At 39.2% G+C, this 22930-nt stretch overlaps 3 protein-coding genes across 3 annotated transcripts; 2 read left to right on the top strand and 1 right to left on the bottom strand.

Moving 5' to 3' along the window:
* Window positions 1-2907: 2907 nt before the first annotated feature.
* LOC117292428 (proline-rich proteoglycan 2-like) lies at window positions 2908-3470 on the top strand. The gene is made up of 2 exons (XM_033774459.1): window positions 2908-3205; window positions 3427-3470. Exons 1-2 carry the CDS (start codon window positions 2908-2910, stop codon window positions 3468-3470), a joined length of 342 nt encoding a protein of 113 aa, XP_033630350.1.
* LOC117293055 lies at window positions 3160-6661 on the top strand. Its single transcript, XM_033775268.1, has 3 exons — window positions 3160-3761; window positions 5031-5115; window positions 5380-6661. The coding sequence occupies exons 1-3, from the start codon at window positions 3551-3553 to the stop codon at window positions 5555-5557; spliced, it is 474 nt and encodes a 157-aa protein (XP_033631159.1). The 5' UTR covers window positions 3160-3550; the 3' UTR covers window positions 5558-6661.
* Window positions 6662-11109: 4448 nt separating this feature from the next.
* Window positions 11110-17490, bottom strand: LOC117292205 (dimethylaniline monooxygenase [N-oxide-forming] 5-like). Its single transcript, XM_033774168.1, has 7 exons — window positions 17361-17490; window positions 15522-15736; window positions 14514-14990; window positions 14225-14280; window positions 13072-13465; window positions 12111-12355; window positions 11110-11629 (listed from the first exon to the last, which is right to left on the bottom strand). Exons 2-7 carry the CDS (start codon window positions 15637-15639, stop codon window positions 11297-11299), a joined length of 1623 nt encoding a protein of 540 aa, XP_033630059.1. The 5' UTR covers window positions 15640-15736; window positions 17361-17490; the 3' UTR covers window positions 11110-11296.
* Window positions 17491-22930: the final 5440 nt, after the last annotated feature.

The raw sequence follows: 22930 nt of genomic DNA, 5'->3' as shown, positions 1-22930 counted from the left end.
TTACTTTTGCTGCGTGAAGCTTTGGCTGTGGTTTCATTTGTTGAAACAGCTTTTCAGGAAGGAGATTTGCTTGAGCCCCTGTATCCAACTTGTAGTTTGCTTTTATACCATGTGTATGGAGTTGAAGTTTCCATTCATCGTTGCCTGAATCACTGTCTATCACATCCACAAAGAATTCTTCCATATCTTCTGGAGTTTCAGTGACGTTGTGTACATTTTTCTGTCTGTACGGAGAGCTTTGTGCACCCTTGCAGGCTTTTGCAAAGTGATTTATTTTTTCACATTTTGTGCACGTTTTTCCATGAGCAGGGCATGCACCATACTCGTGTGTTTGGGCACATCGATAACATGTCTTGTTACCCTTATTCAAAGCATGTGGAGACTTTTTGGAGAAATTTCCTTTGCCATTCGATCTTCGATCTTTTGCTCGTACTGCATCTACTACTGGCTTGCCGGATGGAGCTAGCTCTTTTGCTTGTAGCTTTGTGGTTTCTGCTGCTCTGCATAGCTGCATGACTTTTTCCAGAGTGAGGTTATCTCCCCTTAAGAGTCTCTCTCTTAAGCTATCCTCTGGAATTCCACAAATGATGCGATCTCTGATTAGCGAATCTTTAAGCTCGCCGAATTCACAAGATTTACTGCGGGTACGGAGTTCCGTAGCATACTGATCAATGGTTTCTCCTGGTTGCTGATCTCTGGTAAAGAATCTGTGGCGTTCAAATGTGATATTGCGCTTCGGCATGCAGTATTCCTCAAACTTCTTTAGCACAACATCTTGTTTCATACTATCATCTTCCGATTCAAAAATAAATGTGTTGTAGATGTCGAGGGCTGCCTCCCCTATGATATGAAGGAGAGTTGATGTCTGAGTCTTATCATCTTTCTCAGTTAATTCTGAAGCTATATTATACAATGTATATCGCTGCTTGAACCGTTTCCAATTCTCGGCAAGGTTGCCAGTCAGATCCAATGCCGGAGGTTGTGATAGATGGGGTAGATGTGCCATTTTAGTGTTCAAGATTGTCCTTTTATTGATGAGTATTATTGATCTCTGTCAGGTACATACCCCTATTATAAAGCCTGTAATAGCTAGACAACAGGAGGAGCAAAGCCCGTCCCCCAACGTATGAGATCAGTTCGACAAGAAACGTTACAACGTTTTTTTTCAATGTCTTTTTATATCATCAATTCTTGAGTTTTATGGCTGATTTATGGCTCACCTTCTATCAATCTTCAGCTATACTGTCTTGACAGGAGAAATCTTCACTTCTGACACCATGTTTTGATTTGAGATTACACGGATGGCAAGGATTATTCTTTGATTATATTTATTCATGAACTGCTACATGTCTGTAACTAGGTAGCCATGTTTTAACCGTCTAAAGTCTGCCAAGAGAGGGCGCTATTACAATAACATGTAAAATCACCACAGTTTGTGTGGACAATAGTATACATTACCATTACATTAATTTATTTTATTTTTTATAACGTAACCCCGACGGCGAAGCCTGAAGCTTGCGGGAGGAGGATTACGTTATCACAACTATAGTTTTATTTGCAAATTGTTGTTCTATTCTTGGGTTGTAGTAGTTGTTTAATCTTAATTCTAATCTCTTCTTAATCTTAGTCTACTCGTAACTAACTTATTTATAACTAGACTAGCTAGACCAATTCCTCCATGACTAGACTATAATATAAAGCCATTGTTGTTAGCTGTATGAGAAAGGCTCGTTGTTTCAAAATTTGTCAATATTGGTCGCAGTGTAGTACGGACATGACCTGGTTGCGATTTTTAAAAAAACGTAACCCTCCCCCCAGCGGCATAGCCGAGGCTTCGCCGTTGGGAGGAGGGTTAATATTGCAACTAGACATGACCGATAATGACGGATTTAAAAAAAAAGTAGTTCATTTCTAGACTCTAAAAAATAGTCTAGAGCTACACAATGTGATTGTCCTCCAGTTATTGAACCACTTGAGACGTTGAGTTCTTCATCTCCTTCTTTTTTTGGGGGACCCGAATGTGCACAAACAGATCCTTCTGACTCTACAATGTGCAAAAAGAACTTGCATCCTTTGATCTTGAATACATTTAATCTTCACATAGTGTGTAAATTTTCAATGCTTTAATCATTTCAGTTTGTGGGGGTCCAGGGAACATCTGTTCAGCAGACCATTTAGAACAAGAATTGTGCCCCCAACAGTTATTACCTGTAATTCAATCTGTCTGCCTTCTGATTGTACCCAGTCAGTGGTTCCAGCATAATGCATATTAATTTGTTGGTGTGTCTCAACATGCATAAAATAACAAACCTCAATCGGCTCAATCGGTCATCGAACTTGCGAGATAATAATGAAAGAAAGAACACCCATGTCACACAAAGTTGTGTGCGTTTAGATGGTTGATTTCAAGACCTCAAGTTCTAAATCTGAGGTCTCGAAATCAAATTTGTGGAAAGTTACTTCTTTCTTGAAAACTATGGCACTTCAAAGGGAGCCGTTGCTCACAATGTTTTAAACTATCAACCTCTCACCATTACTCATCACCAAGAAAGGTTTTCTGCTAATAATTATTTTGAGTAATTATCAATAGTGTCCACTGCCTTTAAACAAAAAAGGCATCAGATTTAACTACTGGTGCAAGTTTTGTATATTGGAAAAGTAATGCAGTGATACTCTATTACAGGGCAGTTGACAGAGATGATGGCAGCCTGATGAAGTTCTGTTGCTGCATTTAGACACTGTACCACACAATTAATAAATGTTATTATGATGAGATTCTATTGCAATGATGATCATGTTTTTCTCTCTTTTGAAGCTACTTCAGGCCTTCTTGTAGAGTGTCGGTGAACATTTGATGTAGGCCTACTCAACTTTGTTCATTCAACCACTAAGAAACTCCAGACGGATATGACGCCCCAAGGTGCCCCACCCCAAGGTGCCCCACCCCAAGGAGCCCCACCCCAAGGTGCCCCACCCCAAGGTGCCCCATTCCAAGGTGCCCCACCCCAAGGTGCCCCACCCAAAGGTGCCCCATTCCAAGGTGCCCCACCCCAAGGAGCCCCACCCCAAGGTGCCCCACCCCAAGGTGCCCCACCCCAAGGTGCCCCACCCCAAGGTGCCCCACCCCAAGGAGCCCCACCCCAAGGTGCCCCACCCCAAGGTGCCCCACCCCAAGCTGCCCCATTCCAAGGTGCCCCACCCCAAGGTGCCCTTCCTCCCATACACGTACCCCAGACTCGTAATGCCGGGAAGCCTTCCATGATCTTGGGAACGGGCCTTTGTATGTTCGCCTTGTTCTTCGGACTAGCCGGGGGGGCCATATTGTTTGGTGGCCGGGGCACTGTTTTAGTAGCCCCAGGTGCCATCATGTTCGTTATTGGTGTCATCTGTGCCATTTTCACTGGCATATTTTTCATGCGGTGGCAGAAGCAGGAAAAGGAGATGAAAAATGTGACACAACAATCAGCTAGGTTCAGAACTCTTGGATTTAACTCGTCAGGGACACAGTCGGCTATGGTCCATCCGCCAGCGGTGGGGCCAACTGGCGTTTATGGCCCCGGGGCAGGAAATAGCTACCAGGGGCCGCCTGTTCATCAAGGACAACCACAAGGTTGGCAAGTACAACCTCAAGAGTATCCGGAAGTTCCTGCAGTACAGTATCCGCAAGTTCCTCCTGCACAGTATCCTCAAGTTCCTCCTGCACAGTATCCTCAAGTTCCCCCAGTACAGTATCCGCAAGCTGGAGCTCCCTACCCAACTCAGTAAGTTTAATTTACAAAAATGGGATCGGAATAGAAGAAAGGAATATCTTGCACCATGCAAAGATTCTGTTTAATTAAATAGTAGACTTTATAAGACATAAGAAACTTTATTACTCTAAAAAAAAAAAAAAAAAAAATCATTACTCGCACAAGTTTAAAAATCACAAAAAAAAATTCAAAAAGTGACAAATATTGCAAAAGAAACAATGTACACGGATTTAAGAATATTGTCCATACACACCCAGTCAGACCATGTAAACTACCAGATACAAAAATTATTTATACTACTATTTTGAGGGGAGAAGGGGGAACACTCAATTTCCTATGTAAACTGCAAAACAATTTTGTTGTAAACTTGTTTAAAAATATGACATAGTCTGCGTTATAGGCCTAAATCAAAGGTTTTTGTTAGGAATCTTCTTTCTACAAGAACAAACAACATTAATGATTGATAACTACCAACATTTTGAAACAAAATCTTTTTAATAATTGTGTTATAGAATGATCATTTTGAAGCTTGCTTTCATATAACTGATAACTTCCATAATTACTGTTATTTTTTGTCTATTCAGGACTCTAATAATTCTTTTGCATTATGAATTAAGGGTTGAATGACCATGATAATAAATCTTCCAATAATAATATTTTACTTTTAATAATTGTAACTATTTTTGGATGCTATGCGCATCGCTATTACAGAGCCTACTTTTTCACATCTGAAAGAGATCATGTTAAGGTTTAAGGTGCTGCGTATTAATTGTTTTACAGCCATCACTCACACAAATTAGACTTGTAGACAAGTCTGTCCAGAGTTTTCTCGCAAGACTGCTGTGGCCCCGCGAGACTACTGCTCTTACGACTACAGTCCCGGAAACCTGCAGTATGTGCGAGAGCAGTGATCTAGCGAGGGCACCGCCACAACTCGACTATCTCACCCTGGCAGACCATTAACGACTTGTCCACGAGTCTACACACATTAATGACTTATTGACTCTTTGTCCCATCTGAAGGATAAAGCAAAGTGGCTGGCCTATAGTGACTTTCTTAAGTGTTAAGACTGGGACTCGAACCCACACTCTGCTCATCAGAAACACAAGAGCTTGAGTCTGATTTGCTTGACTGCTTGTCCACAAAACTACCCACTCTTTAAAAACTTCCCCATCTCACCTTGATACATGTAGTTGATGTGTGTATAATTGCTGAAATTGCTGTTTTTCCTTTCATTTTACCACATTCCTCGCTCAATGGCTTTCTTTGTTATTTCCACAGAGCACCATATCCTGAGCAACCCGACATTGAGGCAAAGGAACCGTCAGCTCCACCCCCATCCTATGATGACACTTTCAAAAAATAGGTAATAATCTAACAACGGGGACACCTGTATTGTTTTTTATCTTCAAGTACGCGCTAATCCTCCAATCAGATTCGCAGAATGGCCAAATAAATATTAATAATAATAAAAATAGTTAATGATAAATGCTCACTGAAATTTTACCATATGTCTATGATAAAGCCTAGAACTATTTAGACTCTTTTTTTCTTTAGTGAAAGGAAGCTCCATACTCTAAACAAAACTGTAAATTGTTTTTAAATTGTTATCTGAAATTCTATTTGTTAGATTTGCCAAAGTAATTCATCTTGAGGTGCCCCCTCCTAAAAATAGAGCACACACCGACAAAGGAAACATGGATCTGGTCTACAGCCGCGTTCGAATTGGACTTTTTGGTCTGGTAACTTATACCAGGGAGTGTAAGTTACATGCTAGGTCACCAGGGTCACCATTCCTGACCAGATAACGGAAATCACGTGACAGTATTGTTCAGTTACCGGAATGGTGCAATCGCATTTGCGGCATTGTTAAGTTAACGCGACTCGAATCGGCCTGTTCTGTTCAGCCGTAATTTACCACCCCGGTAAGTTACAGACTGTTTGCATTTTGCGGCGGTAAGTCCAATGGGAGCGTGGCTTAAGATACTTGACCATGGTCGAGAGAATTTTTTCTTAAAAGTTTTCTTTTTAATAGTATTTAACAAAGCTTTTTATGTGCACATAGCCAAAGAGTGCTCAAAGTGCCTTTAGGAGAAAAAATAATATATAGTATAGAAATATTACAAAAAACATATTTAGGCCTATTTTATTGTGATAACTTTTTGATGCTTTTTGAATATATTTTGTATGGTATTAATACTCTTTCTCTGAAATAAGGCACCAATATTTGAATTTTTTATTTTTTCAGGGAGGTAGTTTTTCGGTAATATTTCAATATTAGTGTAGGGGTAAAACACAAATAATATTTGTTGACCCTGATGTAAGTTTAACATACATTGGATTGGTAAAGATCATCTCATAAGATATGAACCAAGAGTCATGGGGAAGGGGTGGGGCCTCCCTCCCTCCCTCCCTGTCTGCATACTTGATACAGCTTTAATGTGTACAGTGCATTTAGTTATAAAACACACGATGGTCACTTGTCAAAGTGGTTCATGTTTGGTAGGAAATATTTGAGGGCAATTTTGGGGTATACCATCTACCCCATACCGAGAGTTCTATGGAGTTATTATGTGCAGTGGTGAATTGATCACAATCAGGCTGGAGGTTGGGCTGGAGTTTTGAAGGATTTAGGATGAAATTTGTTCTTCAATCCTCAAACGAGGTGGAGGATTGCAAAGGACTGGGGTCAGTAGATGTATAGGTCATAACAACAACTGCTTATTCACAGGGTCAGGCATTCTAAGTCTAAACACTTCAGTGCGGAGTGACCTATAGGAGATGAGGAAATTAGAGGGATTGGTTCTCACTCTAGACAAGTTGCCAAGTCTCAGAAGTTTGTAGGTTTTTTTTAGAAATGTAATTAATAGCGAATGTTTTTACACCATTTGGTTGATAATCAGTGACTGAAATACAGATTAGCTGAAATACCCAAACTGGTATTGGGGGAAAAGTGGTATGTGTGAAGTCTCACACACTACATGTGGGGAATTTTTTTTTTTTTTAAAGATAGATTGATAGATAAAAAAATGGTTTATTAAAAAATTGTCCTCGCAGCACGAAGGCCGATTTACAACAATTTTACATTTACAAAATAATACAAATTGAAATTAAATAGAGTAGAATTCTATTAATGGAGCCACACTTTGACATTTAAAAATATTGACATGTAAAATTAAATTAACTCAAAACGGGTGTGGCAATAAACCACTTATCATTAGACAAGAATGGAAAAGGTTTTATCAAGAAAAAAAAAGTCACCTTATGATAGTTAACTATTTTATTTTTTTCAAGATGGTTGTTGAGACTGTGAATGGAAAGTACTAATTAAGCATTTTAATATTTAGTCTAAATTGTACTTTATAGAGTGTTGAATATGCATCCTGTGTTAAAGCCATTGGACCCTTTCGGTAAACAGTATTGTCCAAGGGCCACACTTCGTGTATCACAACTTCTATATCAAATAACAAACCTGTGAAAATTTGGGCTTATCGGTCATCGGAGTCGGGAGAAAATAACGGGAAAACCCATACTTGTTTCCGCACGTTTCACCGTGTCATGACATGTGCTTAAAATAAATCCGTAATTCTCGTTAACGAGAATTGATATTGTTTTACTGTTTTCTCAAAAAGTAAAGCATTTCATGGAATAATATTTCAAGAGAAGTCTTTCACCATTACCTTCTGTAAACCCTGTAAGTTATTTGTAAATCTGTGAACTTTTTCTGTACCGAAAGGGTCCAATTGCTTTAAACAGAAAGGTCAGCACAGGACTGACTTGAAAAAATAAAGGGTCACACTGCCTTTGGATGTTGGGAACTATTAAAAGATATATTCAAGTGTAGGGCTATGTAATTTACTCAAATTTTATTTTCAATAATTGTTATTAGCAATTTGTATTGACTTGTCATAATGACAAAAGTCTTTTGGGCATTGTCTTTCTGTGTGGATTTAATAATGGTAAACAAATAAGACTGAAATAAAAATTAATGCCAAATATTTTTTCTCTACCTAGAATCACTGAATTTGTGTATAGTATTGCAGTTTGGTCTGTTAAATACATATTATATTTGTATACACTCAAATTGAGGCAGATTCTTGGTCCATGGGGAGTCATGTAGTAGGAACTGCACTGATGCCTTTTAAGTAGCTTGGCCCTTTAAGTATCTTGGTCATGGATATCAGCTAAGTTTGTGGATTTTGTTTGTATTGGAATATATATTAAGCCAACAACTGAGAAAATCATTCATAGGGGCCAATTGTTTTATCAAATTTGTATTCAATATTTGGGTCTGCTAAGCAGAAATGAGCCGGTGTCAGATGCAATTGTGTCCGCCATGCAATACTGTCCGCTCCGGACATTTTTGCATAAGTATGAAATCGTGTCCGGGGCTATGCCAAAACCGTCCGGTGGACATGTAAATGACTGACTGTACCTAGACCAATTCGACGCGCACCGGGCACGCAAGTGTTTGATGTCATTTGATGCGGTGTCTTCAAAAGACACCGCAGTTGGTAAGTTTCAATTGAGGGCGCTACCAATGTTGTTTCGTCGGATTGGTCTATATGCAGCATGAATATTCACGTATTTTATGAACGGCCGAACATTTCCCATGTAATTCATGACATCCACTTAGCTTGTAAAAACAAATGGTGAACGTGTTCCGTCGACCAAGGGCGTTTAATTTACTGCAAGGACGATTTTGCACGAAGGCGGACACAACTGCATATGCGGACACAATTGCATTATGCAGCAGCGTCCGGGCGGACACGATTGCATATGCAAAACCCTCCGGCAGACATTATTGCATATACAATACCGCCTCCGGATAGTTGCATAGAGGACATAATTGCATGCGACACCAGATACCAGTTACAAACTGTATGTGTGAAGGTAGTTTGGCTGCTATCCTTAATCTGGTAAGCAGGTCTATGAAATTGGGCCCAGGTTGGACTCCTCAGTTGAATAGTGTGGTGGCACTATACGTCCTACTTACCAGGGCTAGAGGCCTAGGTGTCCAGAGAGTGATCATCAATGGAAAAAGATTATTATGAAGAAAACTTTCCTAAAGAGTGTAACACTGTTTTGATGAAACTTTGGCTACACATGTAAAATAGTAAAATTTAACTCTCTTGTCCGAGTGGTGTCATTTTTGCTCTTTTGAGAGTGAAAGTCAATCTGTACGGTCACTCTTTTTGAAATTGGAGCGACTTTCACTCTAAATCGAGTTGAAAGTAGGGCTACCCGTCTGTTTGTCCGCCATTATAGCGGCCCTTTGCAAGAGTGGTGGGGCCTATGGCGGACAAAACTGTTGGTTTTCACTCTTTTACATAAACAGATGACTTTGCACATAAAAATACATGATGTTGTTGACAATCATTATGCTGTCATGTTCACTCCATTCATAATAATAAAACATAGTTTTCTTAGTTTGGACATGTTTTGATCATAGTTCGCCCCCAGCCCCGGGTTTGTGCTCAACCCATGAACCCCGTCACAGCGTTCGACATCCGTTTTGTTATAATGCCTACCATAATTCGATTGCAGGAAAACAAACAATGTCAAGTAAACACAATCATACTAAGCGAATATTGCATGTATTGTTTAGTTCGACAATTAATGTAAACACTTTCATTGGATGGAAAGTACCTAATTCTTATAACTTATAACTATACAAATTATAATGAACCTTGGTCAAAGATTGTATTTCTCCGACCGACACATCTTTTGGAGTTGACCATAGGCCAATTTCTATAGCTGCTTATATACAAGTACCATTGTAGCCAAGCACAACATGCTTACCAGAATAGGGTAACCAGCCAAAACGTCATATCACATGTACAATATCTGACTGGTATCCTGCTTTTTTTTGCTCGGCAGAAAATTTTAGCAATATTTCTTCTCATATGAAATTGTGCACTGTTGTCATCTCTAAACATTATCATGACGTAATGGACAAGACAAATGAAACAAAATCGCCCTCTTGGGACATTGAACCATTAATCAATTATTTGAAAATATATATATCTGTATGTGTATGTGTACGTCACAGAGACAAAAACTGGCATAAAAGCAACAGTGTATATATAATTATTATTTATTTACACATCTGAAATAACATAATAATAAAGAACAGCAATTGTACTTTAGGAGTCCTTCTACTGCAACATAAAATTATTATGTTCAGAACATAACTTTAAATTCAACTTTGTCTAAAAATAGTGCAAAAACTTACTTTCAAAATGTATGTCTGAAACAGATGCACATTTCAGGGTTTTGTCCTTGTGGCTGACCCCCACTCTATAAGTATTTGTAAAATAATCGTTTAATCCCCCCCCCCACCCGAACGGCTGCATGATTATGGCCAGTCCATTTCCGCTAGATGAGATAATCTCAATCAAAACTTGATTTAATTTTCACACTAATAACGGAAAGATGCTTAATGCCTTGCTCCACAATGAAGGCCTTACTTATACGTTTGTTGATGTTCACCTTTGAACAAGAAATAAGGGAAGAACCAGAATTTCAGAACTACGTTTAACACAAATGTACAAAAGCAAAAAGAAAAATTAGTAAATTATTCTTACATTGCATTTTGATCATTTTTTTAACATTACAAAAATGTGTATAACATTTGTGTAACGATTAATTTTGATATCTCCATTTTGTATTATATCACTTTTTCAAATATTTTACTCACTACATTGTCCTGTAATTCAACCCTTGGTCGCCATGGAAAATGTGTTTTTAGAGATTAAACATTAATTAATTAAATACTTTATTCACGCATACCATAATACTTAGGCCTACAGACATTTAGTAAAACACATTTTAAGTATAAAAATATAAAAATATGAACACCGAAAATTTTGACAAAAACGAAGGAGCAACATACAAAACAAAAGTTGGGCTGCCTATAGGAGAAAATGAAATAAAACACTACCCACAGAGGTGTGTTACTCCGAAAGAAAAATTAATGAATTTCCAAGTCAAACACCTTTTATTATTAAATGCACTGGAGACTATTGGTAATTACTCAAAATAGTTGTTAGCATAGAAACTTACTTGGTAACAAGCAACGGAGAGCTGTTGATAGTATAACAAATATAAACAAATTGCTAGAAACGGCTCCCTCTGAAGAAACGTAGTTTTTGAGAAAGAGGTAATTTCTCACTCAAATATAATAACGGACATCAGCTGAAGCCTTCCATCATGAATCTGAAAACACACAAATTAATGCAACAAGGGTGTTTTTTCTTTCTTTCATTATTCTCATGCAACTCCGATGACCAATTAATTCGAGTCCAAATGTTCACAGGCTTATTTTCACAGTTATTTTATGCATATTATATTGGGATACACCAAGTGAGAATACTGGTATTTTGACATCACAAATCGTGTCCAGGGCTCGATTTCACAAAGCACTAAGATTCATCGGATGAGTTGTCTGTAGTGTGTATAGTGACGTCACATTTTTTTTAGAAACTATGCTCTATTTGCAGTTCTAAGATCAATCTCAGCTCTTTATGAAATCCACCCAAGTGTCTTTAAACAATAACTAAGAGCAAACTCAGCAACACAACTGCGAAAATGACTCCCATCAATCGGCCAGCACCACCGAACAGGGTCAGTGCACTGCTCTTTGAGGGCTTGGCCACTGTCCTGGTTTTAGTCGGGTACGTGGTATTCTCCCAGCCGTTCATGATGGCCTCTCGGGCCCCCTTCCAGGGATAGGGTCCGTTCAGTCGGTAGTTGGGTGGGTAGGCTGGCCCGAAGAAGCAACGGAGCGCTAGTTTGGGGTCCGTCAGGAGGAGTTTGGTGAAGTTGGGCTTGGCTCCGATCTTCTCTGCGATTTCGTCCGAGTATGGAACAGGTGTATACTACAATATAAGAAAACAAGGACAACATTTAACATATGAAGAAAAGAACAGTATAAACGGAGGCCCTTTGAAGGCATTGGTGTCCGCAGAAGTTTATCTTTTAGGCTTCAATATTGTTTAATGGAAGTGCCCTAAGAAGCTAAACGAAATTGACCCTGCCTTCTGAAAGATGAAACTCCAGGCCTGTGCATGAAACGTGGTTTATAAAAAATGAATACGAGATGGAACACTTGAAGGTAGTTGGTATCTGTTGGCTTGCTGGGTTAAAAGCACCTATTTACTTCGAGCCTTCGAGAAAGACTCTGCTATATAGGGTCCAAACGTCAAGCCATTTAATAACTCTTTTTTCTTCATCTATACCATAGGTTCTTGTGGTTTGTAAGTTGTTTGCCAACAGCTAATAATATTTTCTATATCAAACTAAGTCTAAACATTTTTATTCCAATGTTTTTACAATTTTTGAACGATTATAAATACTTACAAATATGCGATGCCTTCCAAATTTCTCAAAAAACATATCTTTCCTTCTCTTGACATCAGTGAGTCGTTCTTCGACGTCTGGTAACTGGACGTTACCGAGGAAGACCTGAGCAGCCCAACGGGACTGTAGCTCAAATACCGGGCTCTGTGCTCCGGATGTTGCCAGGTACCCGACTGCTGCAAGCGTTGGGTGCGTACGACGGGCGGGCCAAACGTGCATGTACAACTCCGAATCTTCGACGCTCTCTGTAAAAAAAAAAGAGAAGTTTTGTTTTAATGTTAAAGCATGCAGACTGTTGTCATTTTGAAAAAAAATTCAAACCCAAGTAATGTTTTATTCTTAAATCCTTGGGCGTTGTTTCTTGTGTAATAATTGTCGTGACATAATCTTTACTTTTTGATTTTGTGGTGCTTTTCAACTTGTGCAAAAAAAATGTGACTTCTTATTTTTGAAAAGTAGTAAAGTTTCGTATGTCTTTGTCTACTATCGTAGCTGTGGGTTTCATTTGCAGTATTTTCTACCCCTGTGTGTGAACCACATTATACGTGATGCAAAACGAGTGAAACAAACTGGTTCATCTTTGTTGTTGTTGTTATTATTATATATTTGGCAGCATTGATACAAGAAAACAGCATGCAAGCAATCATTAGAAGCTCAACTGTAATTGCAATGCGAGGAACTTTGCCGTTGAACGGAGAAACCCGATCCCTATTGGAACTTCTACGCAATTGTCACTTGTCACTCGTCACTCGTTTGAATGCAAATAATATAATAAATTGGTCTGAGGATGATCCAAGGCGGCCTGTGATGCTCCAACAATTATATATTTTCAGATTATGTCAATTACAAAATCAGACGACCACAAGATATTATGAAGACAATGTGTACGATGAAAGACCGACTGTGGACAGACGTCCTACTAAAAAGAAACACCCCAGAAAGTTAAAAATCCATCACTCACCACCAATGATCTTTTCCTTAAAGAACGGGAACTTGAAATCGTACCCGGTCGCGAAGACCACGGCGTCCAACCCCTCGACCCTGGTGCCGTCCTCGAACACGACTCCCCCGGGCGTGAACCGCTCAATCCCCGGCTTGCACTTGATCGCACCGCACACGATACGGCAGTGTATCTCGTCATTCACCATCAGGTAACCGTTGAACAGCTCTCTCTTGCACCTCATGCCGAGGTTGTCGATGTCGAAACGGTCCTCGATGATAGACTTGGCAATCTTGCGGGTGACGGCCTCGGGGACCATGCCACGCCAGCGACGGTTGACAAAGGAGTCTGTTGGGACACCCTTGGGGCCGAATCTCCCGACGACCCACGAGCCGTCTCGCATACTCAGATACACCTGCAACAATGACATAAGGGAACTTTAGTATCATGGTGCGGCCGCTTTTATTTTCGCCCATTCAAATTAATGTAACCAAACCGAGGCTGGAAGAAGAAATAGTCCGATTCCTGTTTGTACAATTAATATAGCATCCATTACTGTTATTGGATACGAGGAACATGACCAAGATGGCGGAAGCATGCACGGTCTATGTTGAGCGCCGCTTTACACAGACATTGCCATGAAAGACTTCTCCCATTATAAATTATTTCAGTTGTTCGAAAAGTTGTACACGTCACTTCGGAGCAGCCCAATCACAACACGATGGATAGCAAACGTCACTGCACGTTCATTCAATGAAATCATTGCATCCAACGACAGAAATCAATGGGTCTGTAAAACCAGTGCCTGCCTATATTCTTCGCCGACAAAGACAAGGGGTAAAGACTAAGGGACCATTTTACTATTGTATATTTGGTTTGCGGTAACACCATGTGTGTATCTACTTGCCAGGTAGAGTTGTTTTTAGGGAACTGTCTTGCTTTATTCTACTGCCGCGGAGTAGATAATCGGAGGTTCGGGAGACTTCTCAGTTCTGAAAAGAACTGTCCTGCTTTTTAACTATTACCAGGGCGGATGGTATAGAAATTAGACTGGACTACTACTAAAGCTTATAGGATCGTAATTAACTGTACTGCCGCGGAGTCAGTTCTGAATTGGTCTCAACGTTTCGACTAGCTTGCTCTAGTCATTGTCAGTCTACTATTATAACCTTACCTGACTGGCATGGCGGCTCGTGTCTACAGCCACATCCCCTGCAGAATGTGAGGACCCTGAAAGAGTAGCAAAAATGGGGGAAAATAATATATTACTTTTCCTCACGCTTTTTGGGGTGTGTTGGTTGAACTATTCATTGTGCATTATTTTTTTTTTTTTTTTTTTTTGGGGGGGAGGGGGGGGGGGGGTTGGGGGCATAAGAGGGCAAGGGTTCTGAACCCGAACCCCTCGGGTAACGCCATTGGTCATTGTTCGTACATCAGATGAGTAAACAAAATGTTTGACTTACCTACAACCAAGACTGTTTTGCCAGCAAACTGTTCACCGCTCTTGAATTTACAACTATGCACAATCTTCCCCTTAAATTCATCCATGCCTGGATACCGAGGGATGAAAGCCTCGTTGTAGAGCCCGGTGCTGACAATCACGGCATCGAAAACCTCTACGGTGACACCGACCCCCTCGTTTTGATCCCTCGGCCGTGAGGTGACCACCCATCGCCCCGTAGCCTCGTGGTCTTCGCTCGGTGTCACTTCCACTACTTCCGTAGCGAGTCGGATGCGCTTCTCAAGGCCATTGTGTTTGATGAAGTCTCGGTAGTAGGTAATGAGATGTTTTGGGGTGAGGTACGGAGGAAACTCCTTGGGGAAAGGGAAATCGCTTATGGCCATCATTTCTTTGCTGGAGTTTGTGATGAGACATTTGTAGATTGAACCTCCGTTGTAATCATCAAAACTGTCCATTTCTGGAGTCGCCCATACGCCTCCTGATAAGAAAGATGTTATTTGAGTGAATGTATTCCATCTTTAACTCAACAATGGGTTGAATTGAATTAAAATTGTATTTGTTAGTGGACGGCATGGTTCTTGGCAGTTGTGGAGCATGGTGGTGGGTTGGGTGGAGGGGGTTGATTGGGTGGGCAGCAACCATTTTAGGGGCTATTCTGCACAATTAAATACAACCACAGCTGATTTGAAAGCATTGAAATTACTACATGAATGCTTAACAAAATTGTGTTTTTTACTCTGTTAACTTTTAATAGCACAGATTTGAAGTGGATGTAGGGCGCCGGACATCAGTTGGAGGGAGGGGGGGGGCGTTCGCCTGGTAGGGTTGTCATACAGCTAAACATATAGAGGATACCACGGATTTAAACGAACTTTTTAGATACATTGACACAAACACACCATTGACAAAATAACAGTCTGGACCGAGAATCGACCTCGGGTATGACGTAAAATGCAGTGAAAGTTCAATGAGACTTCCCTATTATATTAATTATTTCACGACAACTAACCTGCTTTGTCACCCCGTTCGAAGCAGACCGGTTCCAGGCCGCACTCCAGGCATGACTTGAGCGAGAGAAGCCCGCTGACTCCTCCTCCGATCACGGCGACTCGCTTCACCTTCGGCATGATGAAATTAATCTTCAAACGTAGAACACACTGTCTTGCTAAGAATAATGTTTAGCTGTACCTCCTCTCAGTGTCTGTAAGGCGGATGTGATAGTATCTGTGGAAGGAATACGGAAACATTACTCTCTCTCGCTCCATCCTTCTCTTATGGTATATACGTTTGGTAATTACTCTAAAAGACTGTGGCAATAGTAACTTTTAAGTTACTATTGCCATCATTTTTACTTAATGGAACACGTTGCCTTGGATCGGACGAGTTGGTCTATCAAAAGTGTTTGTAACCGGTTTTTTTTAATAAAATGCATATATGGTTGGAAAGATGTTTTAAAAGTAGAATACAATGATCCACACAAGTTTGCCTCGAAATTGCGTGGTTTTCCTTTTACTGTGCGAACTAACACGGTCGGCCATTTATGGGAGTCAAAAATTTGACTCCCATAAATGGCCGACCGTGTTAATCGACGAGGTAAAAGGGAAACCGTGCAATTTTGAGCAATGCTTGTGTGGATCATTGTATTCTACTTTTAAAACATCTTTCCAACCATATATGCATTTTATAACAAACGGTTACAAACGCTTTTTATAGACCAACTCGACCGATCCAAGGCAACGTGTTCCTTTAAAAGAAGTTAGAAGTACAGCAGCCTTGGATAGTATAATGCATTTTTGAGAAACATTTCACTACGGTTACGGACAGATATATCAATTTTTATTCGCCAAAATTTGAATATGAGAAGCGTTACTGCGGTAACGCTTGGCATATTTGTATTCCTGTAGGGATTATTCTTCCTGAGTGATGGACATCGCTCCGGAGTTTCGGCGATTTCTAAAACAAAAACGCGAAATTGGGTTCATTTCATGGGTTACAACTATATTAAGTATTAAGTATATTATTTTTTCTCCTTTAAAGGTAGTGAACACTATTGGTAATTGTCAAAGCCTAGCCTTCACAGTTGGTGTATCTCAACATATGCATAAAATAACAAACCTGTGAAAAATTGAGCTCAATCGGTCATCGAACTTGCGAGATAATAATGAAAGAAAAAAAACACCCTTGGCACACAAAGTTGTGTGCGTTTAGATGTTTGATTTCGGGACCTCAAGTTCTAAATCTGAGGTCTCGAAATCAAATTCATGGAAAATTACTTTTTTTCTCGAAACTATGGCATTTCCAGAGGGTGCCGTTTCTCACAATGTTTTAAACCATCAACCTCTCCCCATTACTCGTCGCCAAGTAGGTTTTATACTAAGAATTATTTTGAATAATTACCAATAGTGTCCACTGCCTTTAATAATGCACGCACCAACTAACTTGTAAAGGTTGAAGGGCACCGATTTCGCATGCCAAAGTGAACGCCCGACTGCTCTGTAAAAGCGTACAATGTATACAAAAAATCCGTAACATTTACGGTGATTTACCTGGCAGCTATAATAGGGTGCCAGGTAAAGTGCCGTAAATTTCACGGTGAAAGTTTGCATACTACCCATTCAAGGCACAATTTACAGAACTTCCACTGTGGAATTTACTGCACTTTACCTCGCACCCTAGCTGCCAGGTAATGCACCGTAAATTGTACGGATTTTTTGTATTTACAGTGTTATGCAAAATAACAACAGAACCTGTATGTTGCTGCTACGCTTATAGTTTGTGTTAGAAAAATACAAAATTAAGTTGGACTGCAGCTGGTATACTTTCAAGCAAGAAACTTTTGCAAACTTACATAATACGGGTTAAAACTGCCTCTGTTTGGACCCAGAAAATTGACACGTCTCGCTCCCACAGTAAAAGCGTCAAGAATGAAAGCAATCCTTGGCTACTTCACTTTTTTTCATCAAAAGATCCGGGATGTTTTGTCTGCATGAATGATCACAACACTAGTTAGTCAAGCCATGGAGGTAGAAGCTGGACTCTCTCTAGTCATACATATTCATGAACGACAATACAATTGGTGTATTTTTAATGCATTACAAGTTTTTTCTTTGGGTGTGTTTCAGTGGATGGAACTGGATAGGACTCGCTGGAAATTCAGTGTTCTGAATCCAGAAGGATAGAGGCATGCATAGGCCTAGGTCTTACTAAAAAATAATTTCCGGGGTCTCGCTTGAAAAAAAAGTTCCGCTGGCTATCCAAAATTATTTTAACGGTAACAATACAGGACGTTTTTATTTCCAATTGCCCGGAAATTGGGAATAATTTTCCGGTTATTTTTTATTGTTGTGAGTGAAAATAGGCACCAGTCAGACTTGCACTGCTTGAAAGTAAACTATTTTTTATTTTAACCAGAAAATAAAAGATATATTTTGTGTTTCCATTTTTCAGTAATGGGACTTTTTTTTTTTTTTCAGCAGCAGAATATTTCTGGTTTGTCTGTTTGGAAAACTTCTACTCGAGGAGTTCCGAAGATTATTCACTCACCGAACTCGTTAAAGGCAAAGCATGACTTTGGTTTTGGGAACCATTTTATGATTTCTTTTAAACAAGTATTACTATTTATTATAAGTGGTTTATTTTATTTTATTTTTGTTTAAATCAAAACGTAATCAAAAGATCGACACCATTCAAATTTACAAAGGTTTTACAAAGTTAATTAAAAATAGGAATTAACAATAAACGGGTTTAAACAATGCACACACACAAAACAATTGTTACTAAAAATAAATGAAATCCCATATAAAATGTAGGGGTAGGCCTACATTCATTAAAAAATAACCTGTGAACATTTCATTTTAAAAGGTGATCGCGTTTTCATCGTCAAAAATCCGGCGCAATACTTATGTCCTTATGTACTTATTTTGGGGCAAAACAACTTATAAATTTTTTACATTACCACACTACTTTTATTTGTTATGCTTCTTACCGAAAGTTTGTATGTAATATATTAAACTCAAGACTGATTTTCAAACGTGTACCATCCTTTTAAAGTGATTGTGATAAACAAGTTTACACTTTTCTGTCCTAAGAAAAAGTCACCGCTTAAAAAATTCAATGAAATTTGGGGCCGGGTGATTTACTGAAAAAACGACGCAATTACACGTAAAACCACTTCTACGAATTGTGCGTATACAACATCCTTGAGCGCATATAAAGTCTGTGACAATACAAAGAACAGGATTTCGGACCACAATACCCAAAGTATTTGGTCAATACAAAAAAATACCCACAAAAGTTTTCAGTCAATACAAACAAAGTTTGTCACTGAAGTAACGGGGTAGCCCCTCTTAGCAATTCAATTCACCTGATACCCGGATACATATAATGCCCTGAGAAAAGAATTGTTTCAATGATTGTCTTTTGACCGAATGACGTTTGTTTGCTCATTGACGAAGACAAATGTTGGGACCCCGGATTCAGATCCCCGTCTCTGAACGTATAAGACGTTAGTATTTCCTTGTACTAAAAAGGGAAATCCCCTGTCCCCGTCTGTATTTGAGAGAGCAGAGAGCGTGTGAAGAACATATGTGGTTCCAAAGCGTTTCCTCCTACAGGCACTGTACACGTTTGGTAATATTGTCAAATACCAGTATTCTCACTTGGTGTAATCCCAACATATGCATTAAAAAAATCCTGTGTAAATTTGGGCTCAACTGGTCATTGAATTTGCAAGAGAGTAATGAAAGAAGAAAAAAACACTTGTTACACTACTTTGTGTGCTTTTAGATGCATAATAAAAGGCTTCAGCTATGAAGTATTTTATTATACGAGTGAGAAACTACACCTTTCTCAAAAACTATACGTTACTTCAGACGGGAGCCGTTTCTCACAATGTTTTATACTATCAACAGCTCTCAACAATTATTTTGGGTAGTTAGGCTACCAATAGTGTCCAGTGATTTTAAGTGCTGGTGCTGACAAAATATAACTGTTATTTCAACTCGTCTAGACGAAAGACGTGAGTATGTCCTATAGTGCTAAAAGGGGGAAGTTTCCAGTCTGTTTTTGACAGAGAGAGTGTCACGAAGAAACAATCAGAATCCATTGTGGTTAGGTGGTTATAGACTGCAGGAATTGCAATCACACGTTGTGGGTTTGAAAGGGGTTGTCCCCCAATGGGAAAATAACATGGGCCGAAGGAGGACTCAAAATTAAATTGTGTTGTTGACCACATGTTTCTCTATGAGCTTAGATAAAAACTTGGTGTTAGCGACAGGACGATAGTTCTTGAGTTCGTCTGGATTCAGTGACCGCTTCTTAATGAGAGGGTTGAGTACAGTATGCTTTAGAATACTTGGGAAAATGCCTGTAGTGAGAGACTTATTTATGATGCCTGTTAAAACCGGTAGAAATAGGGAAACATCTTTAAGAAACCAAGTGGGTACAGGATCCAATATACAACTTTTTGTGGCAGCTTTGTTAACAAGCTTAATAACATCTTCTTCAGACACTTGACTGAATTCAGGTAGTTTACATGCTACACAAACATTGTGGGAATTACCACACGTTACACTTGATTGAACATGTTTCATACTAGAATAAATGTTAGCAACCTTCTCTTGGCAATACACTGTAAAGTCATTACTTAAATCTTGTGCACACTCATATGCGGGTAACACTTTACTTGTATTATTCAAGAGCCCATTAACAATTTTAAACACAGTCTTTGTATCAGAAGCAGATTGCAGCTTTTCCGAAATATGCTGCTTTTTAGCTTCCTCTATCCTGCAATATTGACTGTTCTGTTTTGTTCAATATAAAGCTGGTGATGAACTTCTAGACGAGTCTTGCGCCACTTCTTTTCACACTTTCGTCGAATTCTGCGAGCTTCGTGTATGTTTGAGTTATACCAGGGTTGTCTAATTCTTGTCTTACGAGTTTTCATAGAGACATGGGCAAAATTGTCCAAGGAATTGATTGTGCACTCTTCAAATGCCTCCGTCAGACAATCGATATTATCAACTCCAGCTATAATGTCGTTAAACTTCAATTTCAACTCTTTCTGAAAGTTGGCTGTATCAATATTGTGCGAAAGTTCCGATTAGTAGTAACTTGTTTTGGGTTTCTGCTTTGTCCAGCATGAGCTGAAAATCAACAACATGGTGATCTGAAAGCCTAACACCAACTGTACAGTCCATGATGAGATTGTCTTCAGGTCGAGACAGGAACAAGTCCAGTGTATGGCCACATATATGGGTTGCCTCATGAACATTATTGTTGAAAACCAGCACTCTCAGCAGTTTCCAGAAAACGGGTGACGTCTGTTTTCCCCGGGCAATCGACATGAATGTTGAAGTCTCCCAACAGGACGACTTTGCCGGCTAGCGAGTTCACGCATATTAGAAAGTTCGCAAAGTCATCAAGAAACTGTGAAGTCTTCAAACCATTATTTCTGGATGGGGGAGGTCTATCAGGACATAGTAGATCTTGCGTCCTGTGTTTGAAATGATTGTGTACTCAAAAGTAGCAGATTTGAAATTGAATGGTATAATCTGAAAAGTGATTCATGAGTAAAGTTTTCCCCATAGAAATTGGTGTTCGTGCAATTATTATGTGCAGGAACACCTCTTTTGTGTTCATTTTGAAGAGAACATGTTTGGTCAGAAATGAAACAAATACAAATACCCATGATGAGGTTGTCAGTATCGTTACATTCAAATTGACATTGAACAATTTTGTCAAATGTTAAAGTAAAGATTATTGTGTTTCAAATGTCATTGAATACCGTAGAATGGTGCGTTACAATTCGATTAGCTTCCCTGATGGGTCGACCCGGTCTGCCCCCGCAATGTTTGAATAATGTGTAACATTGTTAGGAACAGCAGATATGTTTTTGGTTTGCATTTATGGCTTTCCATAGTAATTTCCAAACTCGGTTGACAGAAACTTGGGCTGGCATGTGACGCTACAATAGGAAAAAAAGGTCCGCAACCTATAACGAATCCATTCCAGACGTCAGACACAATTGGGCTTTAACTTACAATTCCAGACAAAACACCTCTAGCACTTGACACAATACACAAAAAACCCTTTTGTATGTGTAGTCCGGGATTGTTGGAAAACATTTCTGATTTTGTAAAGTTGTTTTCAATGGATGGGGTCACAACACTCAGAAAGATCCGGGTCCAATTGTACCCACTTTGAAGACAGGTATAAACAGGGTAACAATGTCCCATTTTCAGTGCAACAGGTACTGATTATAGTCACTGGAGTCAGAGGCTCTCTAAACAGATGAATACCTTAAGGTTTTATACAGAAATGGTATAGAAAGGAAACAAATTGTTGCAGACAAGCGTTCATTTGATCATCCGTGAAATAACAAACCTGTGAAATGTGAGGGATTTAAAATTGAATCCAATGATTTGTAGTAAGAGAGAAATCCAGTTAAAGATTATTTTAAAACAAATCCCAATAATTTAAAATTCAAATATAAAAGTTTTATATTTTGTCCCCAAAATTACGATCCTTTGTATTAACATTTAAATTCTTCCCATTTTTTTTGGAGTGATAACTTTTTTTTCTCTTTTTTGTTTGTTTTACTTTTACTGAGTTCCTCCCAATAAGTCAGGAGACTGAACAATGAGCAAAATAATACACACTCACGAACATGAATGTAAACATGGGTCATGAAGATGAGCAGTATACTGTTCGAAACGTAGAGACCAAACCGGCTCTTTTCAGAGCCAATTACATTCCCTCAGAAGAGATGTTATACATTGTACCATGCAGCAAGTTCACTATTTAGTATTTATAGTTACTTCTTGTCCTTCTTGTCTAAAAACAGGTGTTGTATGTGCAATTTGGTTTTGAGGTTTTAAGATAGAGTGTTCTCGAATAATTATGACCTAATTTCAGAGGAAAATATTTAAACGAAAAAATAGCTAGGGACCTACTTCATAATCAGTAAGTTTTAAGACTGTTGAACAATGATGCTTGTTATTCTAAAGAATCCTGAATAAACCATTCTGTAAACAATTTGCTCAGCAAAGCGAGCACTAAACCGATCAGATTTCCATTAAGCAACATTGGCTTCAATAATTCAATATTAATCAAGAACAAGAAAGCAATGAAAGTCGCAAAAGTTAGTCACACTATCCAATGAATTGCAAACGTATATCGGGTCAAATATTACAGAACGACAACGGCGCAAAATAGGAACCTGTGCTCCTGTACTGAAACGTGAACACACACCATGGGGCGCCATTTTATTAATGTTATTGATAACATGCAGTCGTGATTGTCTGTACTACATAAACAAAGTTTGCTGAAATGGTGTCCGGTGCACATTTCACATTTCAGCCCGAGTTGTCTTTCAATCGAAGTGGAAGAATAAACGCGAGGGGTTTTCCAAATGTGTTT

This window comes from Asterias rubens, chromosome 7, assembly GCF_902459465.1.
Source record: "Asterias rubens chromosome 7, eAstRub1.3, whole genome shotgun sequence".
Taxonomy (NCBI): domain Eukaryota; kingdom Metazoa; phylum Echinodermata; class Asteroidea; order Forcipulatida; family Asteriidae; genus Asterias; species Asterias rubens.
The sequence above is the reverse complement of the archived record's forward strand: the minus strand, read 5'-3'. Positions and strand labels throughout refer to the sequence as shown.